The 11,247-nt window shown below is 36.7% G+C and overlaps 1 protein-coding gene across 3 annotated transcripts; it reads left to right on the top strand.

The window, feature by feature from the left end:
• The first annotated feature begins 4,137 nt into the window (after nucleotides 1–4,137).
• LOC149151365 (histone H2AX-like) lies at nucleotides 4,138–5,847 on the top strand. 3 transcript variants are annotated; one of them, XM_089439165.1, is made up of 3 exons: nucleotides 4,138–4,285; nucleotides 4,421–4,647; nucleotides 5,392–5,847. In XM_089439165.1, the coding sequence occupies exons 2-3, from the start codon at nucleotides 4,435–4,437 to the stop codon at nucleotides 5,608–5,610; spliced, it is 432 nt and encodes a 143-aa protein (XP_089295291.1). In that variant the 5' UTR covers nucleotides 4,138–4,285; nucleotides 4,421–4,434; the 3' UTR covers nucleotides 5,611–5,847. The 3 variants fall into 3 exon arrangements, with proteins under 3 accessions (XP_089295291.1, XP_089295292.1, XP_089295293.1); XM_089439166.1 differs by having other exon boundaries at nucleotides 4,166–4,285; nucleotides 4,417–4,647; XM_089439167.1 differs by having other exon boundaries at nucleotides 4,169–4,281; nucleotides 4,412–4,647.
• The last annotated feature ends 5,400 nt before the right edge of the window (nucleotides 5,848–11,247 follow it).

The raw sequence follows: 11,247 nt of genomic DNA, 5'->3' as shown, positions 1-11,247 counted from the left end.
TTTCCCTTGAGTTTGTTAATAAATAATCTCAATATCTTACACTAACAAACTCAAGGCATTGCAAATAGATAACTTTGCATATTAGGGTAGTTTAGGCCATATTAACCTTTAGCTAGTCCTATGGTAAGGGTAACTAGAAACTCATTGAACCAATCAAAATCACCATACCAAATGGATAAGGGTCTAATTGGGGCCCTGACCGAGTGATCTCCTCTTGTAATTCAAGACATTTGTAGGCTTGAACACTTCATCAATCGCTTGAAGTTGATCTCTTAATTGAGAAATCCACATGAAATATGAGGCTATGTTGTCATTTCTTGTCATTCTAACATCATGAAGTTCATTCTTCAAATTCATTGCTTGAGCGATGTTGTTGATAGTATATAATTCAATTAAGGCATCATACATCTACTTTGAATATTCAAGACTTGCAACATAAGGAATCATATGATATTTGATAGAGTCTATAATGATGCTCATAATTGTGATGTCATCCTTCTCATATTTCATTTTTCCTTCAGTATCTGAAGGTTCAGTGACCTCGCCTTTCACAATACCCAAGAATCATTCTCTGCAAGAATAAGGCCAATCCTAGTTTTCTTAGATTTGAAAGATGAAGCTCCTTCAAGCTTGTTTTTTGACTTCATAGAGGAATCCATGGATGTAGACAAATAATTAGAAGTGATCTTCCAAGCCTCTTCTCTAAAGTTCTTCAAGTGTGATCTCAATGTCCTTTTCTTCACCAAATATATGACACCATGTTGATTTTTCAAGTGAAATAAACAAGTTGGTCGATATGCCCTCAAGGCCACCAAAATCAAAGATCACAACTTTGGGGACTCTTATGCACATGGAGCCATTCACTCATGATACATATAGATAGGCATGTTCAGAGGATGAGGAGTTCAAGGAGGTGTTTCAACAGTTGTAGAGTCAAAGTCATGTCCATTATGGCGACAACATCATTGACTACCATCTCCAAGATGGGTTGCTCTATAGGCTGGATAAGTTATGTGTTCCTAAATGTGAGCAATTGTAGCTAATCAAAGAGGCTCAACCCTCTAAGGTTTCAAGGCACTTTGGTGTAGGGAAGACCGTGGACAACTTGCAAAGGTATGTGTATTGGCCCAAGATGTAAGAGTAGGTAGCTAGGTTCATAAGAGGATTCATGCTTTGTTGTATCAACAAGCCTAGAAACATGAAACAAGGTCTATATCATCCCTCACATGTACCCAAATATCCTTGGGAAAACATTTCCATGGACTTTGTGGGAGGTTTACTAACAACCAAGAAGGGACATGACTACTTGTTCGTGGTAGTTGACATGTTCAACAAGATGTGTGTTCTTATGTCCTGCAAAAATACCATCAGTGGGAATTGAAGCAATGAATTTTTTCGATGGACATGTCAGGGTGCACTTTGGGATACCAAGGAGCATCATTTTAGACAAGGATACAAGATTTCTTAGCACATTTTGGATTACATTGTGGGAGAAGATGGACACGAAACTGAAGAGATCTACAACACTTCATCCATAGACAAATGGATAGACAAAAGTAGTCAACATGACTTTGGTGTAGCTTTTGAAGGGATACAACCAAAAGCATTTGAATACCTGGGATGAAAATTTGGTATATATACAACAATCTTACAACAGAGCAGTCCACACTTCTACAGGAAATTCCCCATTTGAAACCTGTTTTAGATATTTGTTTTCCTCACCTTTGGACATTGCATATGGACAATAAGGAGGAGTGAAGTAAGATCTTACAGGAGATGCCTTAAGGGTTGAAAAATTTATAGATAGGATCAAATATATCCATATATAGGTACAAGAGATATTGTAGAAGTCACAAGAGAAATATAAGGTCATGCATGATCAACATAAGACAAAGAAATCGTTCAAGGTGGGAGATCAAGTATGACTACAATTGAACAAAGAGAGGCTATTGGGGCCTGGTAAGAAAATCAAGTCTCTGAGGTACGGTCCCTTCGAAACACTGGAAAAGGTGGGTGATAATTCCTATTGACTCAGTTACCACCATATATGCACATTTACTCAGTTGTGAATGTAGAGAATCTAAAATTCTATGAGACTTCCATGCTAGATTAGGAAGAGGAGTGGGTCCTACATTTTGTGGAGGATTTGGCACCAGATGCTCAGACAAAGTTGACATAAGATACAATTTTACAAAAGAGGTCCAAAAATACAAGACATGGGCAACATGACTTTTAGCACATTGGGTTGAAATGAAAATTTCCAGGCAAAATTAAATGGCACACCAAAGAGAAGGTGGAGGAAAAATTTCCTCACCTCATTCAATAGAAGATTTTGGAGATCGAAAGCTTCCCAAAATGGGGAGGTGTAATCAGGATTAGATCATTATATTGTTTGTCATCCATCTCAATGATTTTAGAATGGAAAAAGTGGAGGAATCAACTCTCAGGACCATTTTTACCTGTGGGTCCTAGTTTGGCAAAACGGAGTTTGAAACCTTCTAGGAGCATTTTGAGGTATAAAATGACGTTTTTTGGGGGTAGAATTTATCACATTAGCGCCACACCTTTTACTCATATTCTACACACAAAGACCTTCCAATGACATAAGAAACATGCCAATTTGAGTTTATATGTGAAAGTGATGCCACTCAGAGGTTGACCTTCTTGTTTTCACCACCATAATTCGAGAGGATGCCACGTTAGCCCCCATTTTTCATGAAAAAGGGGTGAGCCATGTGATTATGATGTAGAAGACTCTATAAGAGTCTATATTGTAACTCTGGTTAAGGTAGTCAAACATAACCACTAGTAGGCTATCGAGTTGTGTTATAACTGGACGATTAGGAGGAAAAAGGGTTCAATTCTCTCGAGTGCATTTCAGTTCCATAGTTGAGCAAAAATAGCAAAGAGGGACAGGAGCTAGAGCACATAGAGAGGATTTGTGCACTATAGCAGCCCACAGGCCACATACCATACTTATTTGTACTTGCAGCCAAATTTCCATTGAGAGAAAGAGAGCGGAGTGACTTCACCTTCTAGCTAGGTTTTTCTTCCGAAAGAGTTTCCCATAACATATCTTGTGTCAAATGTGTGTGCGAGCTTTTATTTTGTTGTTCTCTATTTTCTACATAATTTTAAATTCACATGCATGCACTATTAACAATAAATTTACAGATCCAAAAGTCTAAGAAAACTATAATAGTGTAGAATTTCAAATTTCAAATATAATTTTATCAAATCTTTTGTGATGAACTGTCTAGTGCAATATTCACTGTGGTTTACAGATCATAAATTAGGAGTCATTAAGTGCCTTTTAAAATTTTAAATATTTCAATATCATATCAAATATATATAGAGAGAGAGAGTTGTTATTAATTGTTTCTAATTCAGGGTATGAGTGACATTTGCTTAATGCTTAATATGGAGTTGAGATGCAACATTTAAAAAAATGTTAATAATTAAAAAATTTGATGTGTGTATCTTTGTGTGAGAGAGAGAGAGAGATAGAGTTTCTATCCCATGGATATATGCCTTTACTTTCTAATGTATGGAAAACTTATATTTAAAAATATATTAATAAAAAATAAACATTTTATTCTCAACAATGTGTTATAAATAAAATATTACAATGACTATGATGAATAAAATATTTTAATATGAACTATATATATATATATATATATATATATATATATATATAACAAAAGAAAATACAAAATTTCTTTTTGATTAAAACATTTTATTGTTGTGTTGATCAAGATAAAAGATTTGTAATTCCTTCCAAAAAAAAATGTTTAGAATTGATACAAGGCATATATATATATATACCCGAGCACCTAAATGTGTAAGTGTCTAGAGATATAAAATTTCTCTATATACAAAGAAATCTGATTAATAGTAAGTAAAAACAAAAAATTATGAATGCAATAAAATAACTACAAATAACCTATTAGACATTATTATTATTTATTAAATATATAAACTACAAAGATAACCATGCAAATAATTCCACAATAAATATACAAACCAAAAGTGTTGTTGTGGCCTCTACAATATAAATGAAAACGATGGTATTCACTGAAGTGCAAACATAAATAATATGATTCCGTTTTGCCGCCCTTTTTAACATGAAGACGAATAGTTTACCTCTCAGCGCCTTTCAAGCACTAAATGCCGCTTCACCCCTTATTCATACATCACTTAATCTGGCCATTCCCTCATTTTCTCCCATGCTCTGCCAAAATTCCCCCCGTTTCCTCCCATCTCTCTTTAGCACAGCACGTAGGTTTGCAGTCTCCACTTTTATCTGAGGGTTTTACTGTAAATTCTCAATTAGCTGCAGCAGAAATAATTTTTGATGCTTGCATTCTTAAGCTAAGTTCTTGAAGGTATAAATTTGGATTTTGTGAAGTGCAGGTAGGCCAGTAGGTTAGGATGAGGCAACCGGAGGAAGCGGCAGGTGGCCGTGGCAGAGGCAAGCCCAAGGCGCGCGTCAAAAGTATTTCCATATCAAAATCGAGCAAGGCAGGGCTTCAGTTCCCGGTCGGCAGAATCGCCAGATTCCTTAAGCGCGGTCGTTACGCAGAACGCGTTGGTGCCAGTGCCCCAGTTTACTTGGCTGCTGTTATGGAGTACCTAGCTGCAGAGGTAAGCAATTATAACGCCGTGTTCTAACCCGGCAATAATTTCAGCTGGAGGGTAAAAAAATTACAGAAATGAGATGTTTTTATTTTTTTTTACAAAATCGTGAAGTGTTTTAATCTCGATTGTGAAGGTAGAAATAAATTCAGCACCCTGCACCTAAAATTCTATAGTTTGATTGATATAATTTGGATTTTCAAAATTTTAAACCAGATCTCTTATAAAACTGTACTTAAAAATTATTGCTGCATACTACTCTATTATACTGCTATTTATGCTGTTGAAGCAATTCCAATATGTGTCTGTATATTTTCCTAAAATTATCAACTTTTGATAGAGCCATTGCAGAATGTTAAGTTAAAGTTTGTAAAGAATTTTTATTGAGTTCAATTTTGATTCTGCGAATATTTTAGAATCTTACTAAAGAGGTGGAACAATTAAACTTTCTCTCCAGAGTTGGATTCTGAAATAACATAAATTCAACATGTTGATCTATTAAATATTTATTAAATCCGATTCTAGAAGAACAAGCAGCTAAAACCAGATGTTGCTGTATCCTCCACTAAAGATGAATGTTTGCCCTCCATCTTTTATATAAAACAAAATCAATAAAAACCAAAACCTAATTACCTAAATGCCTTTGGTGGGGAAAATATGTTCCCATGTAAAAAATGTCTGGAGTTCTATGGGCAATTCAAAACAAAGCAGTTGGTGCCAATTTGGTTGAAAACAATTTTTTTTGGTTGACAGGTGCTGGAGTTGGCTGGGAATGCTGCTAGAGATAACAAGAAGTCTCGAATAATTCCGCGGCACATCCAACTTGCAGTAAGGAATGATGAGGAGCTAAGCAAGCTTCTGGGTAGCGTCACCATTTCTGGCGGCGGTGTTCTCCCCAATATCCACCAAATTTTGCTACCCAAGAAGTCCACTAAGTCCAAATCAGGGGATCCCCAGTCTCAGGAGTTTTGAACTACAGTCTGCGATTGCTTATTACATTTTGGGCTAATGAAGAGGCAAATGTTTTATCTGATGCAAAGGAAGACCGCATGGATAATGCAACAGCAACTGTGTAACAGAGTTAAGATCGACTATAATGCAATAGAATAAGATTGTAAGAATTTGAAAGTGGACTATGATGCTGGATGTTTACAGAAGGTGTGTTTTGTCTTCTTGAAGCTCATCCCATTATCAAGAAACGCTTATATATGCATGACTTCGCTGATTCTACAAGTGGAAAAAAGAGCTATAGTTATTTGTGAAGTAGTGAATGCACAATTGGATTTTACAATTTTATCCACAGACAAATCGGAACTCTAGAATAAGAATTTGATAATGGTACTCTTTCTATTCAGTACCTCTGGATTTTAAATACAGTTTTTTTAGAAAGAAAAAACACTGATACTTCTATTAAAAATAGGCAGCCCAATACATATACAGAACAAAAAATGTATCCAATATGACCATATGTCTCTAAGCCTGAAGCAGCAAACTACCAAATACTAACCCAAAAATATATGCCTAGTCTGTAGTTTGCAAAAATAGCCTACATATGGCTGTAGATAATATCTTCTGACCAAATAGACTCAAAAAACATACTAGCAGCCCAGAGCAAGGACAAAATGATGAAAGCATAATAACAATTCTAGAATGCGGAATAAACACTTAAAAGAATAAAAAAAATTTAATACCCAAGAAATCATACCTCCAGCCATTAATGCTGCGCACATTTCAAAACCAAACTTTCTGCTATGCTTGAGGCAATCCCTTTTTTTGTTTGCAAAGACGAAATATTCCCCAAAAAAACAACGCTGGAGCCAAATCATCCACTTGCAGGAATACAATAGCCGTGAGGTCCGAAAACTGAACTCTAGGTTGTTGCAAAACGGAAGGCGAAACCATTGTTTGGTCAAAGGCCGAGACAAGCCGATGACAAAAGGGGAATCAATGGGTTTAAATGCCCAGGCTTTATATGCATGCCATGGATGGATTTCATGACAGAATATCTCAACCTCTACGTGCAAAAAGAATCCCCTTTGGGGAACTCAGTGAACCTCTACGCACTGCTCTTCGCGACTCTCTTCAACAGTCAACGAGCCCTCACTTCTGCTAAACAACGAATACGCTCAGGATATCGAAATCCCACGTTGAAGATTCTGCAGACGCTAAAGCTATCTCTCGACCTCCTGAGGATGAAATTCTGGCATTTGTAATCTTCCAAGCTCTGCACACTCTAATTTGATGGTGTAAGGCTGAAGGGGATTGAGTGAGTGAGCTTGGGGACCAAACAGAAGTATTTATAGCCAAGCTTCCATCAAACTTTGTTGGTTATGTGTCAAGTGTTCCACAGAACATGGTAGAGAACTATAGAGGGAGTAATGGACCACTCCAGGAACTCCTGACAAGAAATTAATTAACTAAAGATAGTTTCTGTAATTGAAGGAAATAACTGTAGTTGGTTTCCGTAATTTAAGGAAATGACTGCAGTTGATTTCCAGATTATCGACGACCGTTGGGAGAGGAAGCTTAACATTCTCCCACTTGGTCCATACTTCCAATCTTAATGTCTCATCTTAAAACCCATTGATAATTTGTATGAAGTAATAGATACATGAATCATGGCAATAAGTCTTCTAATGACCAGTATTATCTTCTATGTATTACTGTGTATTTATTTCTATTAAAACTTATGTGGCAACAATTTCTTAATGAATATTCTTGGTCCTACACAGATGAATTCTCTCCAATCAAATTAAGGTGCACATAAATATGAGGAAAACATCACAATAATTAAGAATTTCATTAAAATAACATTGTCTATACAATAAGAAACTACATAATGGAACCAAGTCCCACATTCATTACATGATCCTTGAATTTAAACGGTGGCATGCCCCTAGTCAAAGGATCAGTGATCATCAACTCAGGGCTGACGTGCTCAATGACCACTTTCTTTTCTTTAACACGTTTCCTTATAGCTAAATACTTAATGTCGATGTGTTTATTTCGACTCTCACTTTTGTTGTTTTTAGCCATAAAAACATCAACTGAATTGTCGCAATACATTCTCAATGGCCTAGAGATAGAATCCATAATTCTAAGCCCAGAAATGAAACTCTTAAGACATACACCATGTAAAGTAGCCTCAAAACAGGAGATGAACTCGGCTTCCATAGTGGAAGTGGCAATCAAGGTCTGCTTGGCACTCCTCCATGTTACAGCTCCACCGACCATCATAAAAATGTATCCCGATGTTGATTTGCGTGAATCAATACATCCAGTAAAGTCAAAATCTGAGTAGCTAATTACTTCCAAATTGTTCGTCCGTCTATACATAAGCATGTAGTTTTTGGTTCTTTGAAGGTACTTCATTACTTTCTTTGCAACTCTCCAGTGGTCTAAACCTGGATCACTCTGATATCGTCCCAACATTCCCACAACAAATGCAATGTCAGGTCTTGTGCAGACTTGAGCATACATTAGGCTTCCGACAGCAGAAGCATATGGAATGTTCTTTATTTGTTCCCTTTCAAAGTCGTTCTTCAGGCATTGGTTCAAATTGAACCTATCACCCTTCACAATGGGAGCTACACTTAGTGAATAATCTTTCATCCGAAATCTCTCTAAAATTTTATTAATAAATTTCCTGAGACAGACCCAAGATGCCTCGAAATCTGTCTCTATGGATCTTAATGCCAATGACATAAGATGCCTCACCCATATCCTTCATATCGAAATTTTTAGAGAGGAATTGTTTCACCTCATGCAGCAAATCTTTATCATTGGTTGCTAGCAAAATGTCATCCACATATAAAACAAGAAAACAGATTTTACTCCCACTGACTTTCAGGTATATACATTGATCCATAATGTTTTTTACAAAACCGAATGAAGAAATTACATTATGGAATTTCAAATACCATTGAAAGGAGGCTTGTTTTAAACCATATAATGATTGCTTGAGCTTGCAAACCAATTTCTCACCATCACTAGAGGGGAATCCTTCAGGTTGTTTCATGTAAACCTCTTCCTCTAGATCTCCATTGAGAAATGCCGTTTTCACATCCATTTGTTGCAATTCCAAGTCAAAATGGGCTATTAATGCCATAATAACGTGCAATGAATCTTTCTTAGATACAGGAGAGAAAGTCTCCGTGTAGTCGATTCCTTCTTTCTGAGTGAATTTCTTAGCAACAAGTCTTGCCTTGTATCTCTCAATGTTGCCCTATCAGTCTTTCTTATTCTTAAAGACCTATTTACATCCAATGGCTTTTGCACCATTAGGCAACTCAACAAGATCCCAAACTTCGTTACTTTTTATAGAATTCATCTCTTCCTTCATGGCATCGTATCATAATTCTGATTCTTTGCAACTAATGGCTTGTGAAAATGACTCAGGGTCATTTTCGGCTCCAATGTTGTAGTCAGATTCTTGCATATACACAACATAATCATTAGGAATTGCTGATCTCTTTGGTCTAGTAGATCTTCTTAATGTTGTACCATCATCTTCCTGAAAAGTATGTGGTTCAACTCGTTGTTCAAAAGTTCTTGGCAACTCTTGAACTACCTAATCTATTGGAATGTCATCAGCAGCTTGTGGAACTTCAACAATTGGTTGTTCAACACCAGTTTGTACTTGAGGGGTGCTGTGAACAATAACCAATCTATCACTTGAGGTGGAAGGTTGAGATTCTTAATGATCCTTTTCAGAAACTATGTTTTTGGTTTGATCGCTCCCACTGATCAAGTCATTTTCAAGAAATTTTGCATTTCTTAATTCCACAATCCTAGTGCTGTGAGATGGATAATAAAATCTGTAACCTTTAGACCTTTCAGCATATCCAATGAAATACCCACTAATGGTCCTTAGGTCCTTCTTACTTCAGACGGGCATTCCCAAACGCGCATATGTCGCAAACTTGGTTTCCAACCTTTCCATAATTCAAATGGCATTTTAGGAACAACCTTGGTTGGAACTCGGTTTAATATATACATTGTCGTCTTAAGTGCTTCAGTCCACAAAGATTTAGGAAGATTGGAGCTGCTAAGCATACTCTGCACCATGTCCAATAATGTTCGGTTTCTTCTTTCTGCTACACCATTCTGGTCGGGTGAACCAGGCATGGTGTATTGGGCAACAATCCCATGCTCTTGAAGAAATTTTGCAAATGGCCCAGGTGCTTGTCCATCTTCTGTGTATCTACCATAATATACTCCACCTCTATCTAATCTCACGATCTTAATTTGCTTGCCGCATTGTTTCTTTACTTCAGCCTTAAAAATCTTAAAGGCATCTAATGCTTCGTTCTTTTTATGAAGCATGTAGAGATACATATATCGTGAGTAATCATCTATAAAAGAGATGAAGTATCTCTGACCATGTGAGTCCATGTCTGGACTACATATATCAATATGTATGATCTCTAATATGTCTGAACTCCTATTTGCACCTTTCTTTGACTTATGGTTTGCTTTTCCTTTATGCAGTCCACACAAGTCTCAAAATCAGTGAAATCCAGAATATTAAGTACCCCTTCATTTACTAATCTTTTAATTCTTTCTATGGAGATATGACCTAATCTCTGGTGCCATAATTTAGAGGAATCCTCATTAATAACACATCTTTTAGTGCCAGTGTGAACATGCATTGAATCATAAGTGACATTGTTTTGTAAATTAATGCAGTAAAGACCATTAGACAAAATAACATTCCCAACACAATCAGATTTATAAAATAAACTGAAGGATGTTTCTGAAAAGTTAAAGGAATATCCAAAATGTACAAGTCTTGAAACTGAAATCAAGTTTCTAGAAAAACTTGGAATATAAAAGGTCTTTTCTAATTCTAAAACAAAGCCACTATTTAAAGTTAAATAGCATGTTCCTATAGCTTCCACATGCGAGCCCATCTTGTTTCTTGATAAGATGCTTTGCTCACTTCCCACTTGCTTCCTTAGGTTTTGCAAACTCTGCAAGGAATTCGATGTGAATTGTTGATCCAGAATCAATCCACTAGGTGTTAATATTGACATTAACCATATTAGATTCATAACAAACAAATGAGATTGGATTACCTTTGTCCGCAAGCCATTTCTGAAATTTGGCGCATTCCCCCTTCATGTGTTCCTTCTTTTTACAGAAGAAACACTTGGAATCTTTTTTGATATCGGCCTGGGGAAGTACTTTACCTTTCCCTTTCTGATTGACTTGAGATTTGCCCTTTCCACACGTTGCCAGCATTGCACTTTCTCCCAGTTCCATCACCAGTCTCTCTTCCCCTTGAACACACATGGTCATGAGTTCATTAATTGACTATTTATCCTTATGTGTGTTGTATGAGATTTTGAAGGGTCCGTATTGGTGAGGAAGGGTGTTCAGGATGTAGTGCACCAGGAAGGACTACGATATTTCAACCTCGAGTTTCTTCAATTGAGCCACAATGTCCCTCATTTGCATGATGTGTTCGCGTACACCTTTCACACTGGTGAGCCTTAGGGATGAGAACTTCATGATTAGGGTGCTTGCTAGTGCCTTGTCTGAAGTGATGAATTGATCATCAATGGCTTTTAACAAGTCTCGGACCTTTTCATGCTGATTAACGGAACC

Source organism: Pinus tabuliformis, chromosome 9 (genome assembly GCF_031772625.1).
Source record: "Pinus tabuliformis cultivar Carrire ecotype Pingquan chromosome 9, CPIR1, whole genome shotgun sequence".
In the NCBI taxonomy this organism is placed as follows: domain Eukaryota; kingdom Viridiplantae; phylum Streptophyta; class Pinopsida; order Pinales; family Pinaceae; genus Pinus; species Pinus tabuliformis.
The sequence above is the reverse complement of the archived record's forward strand: the minus strand, read 5'-3'. Positions and strand labels throughout refer to the sequence as shown.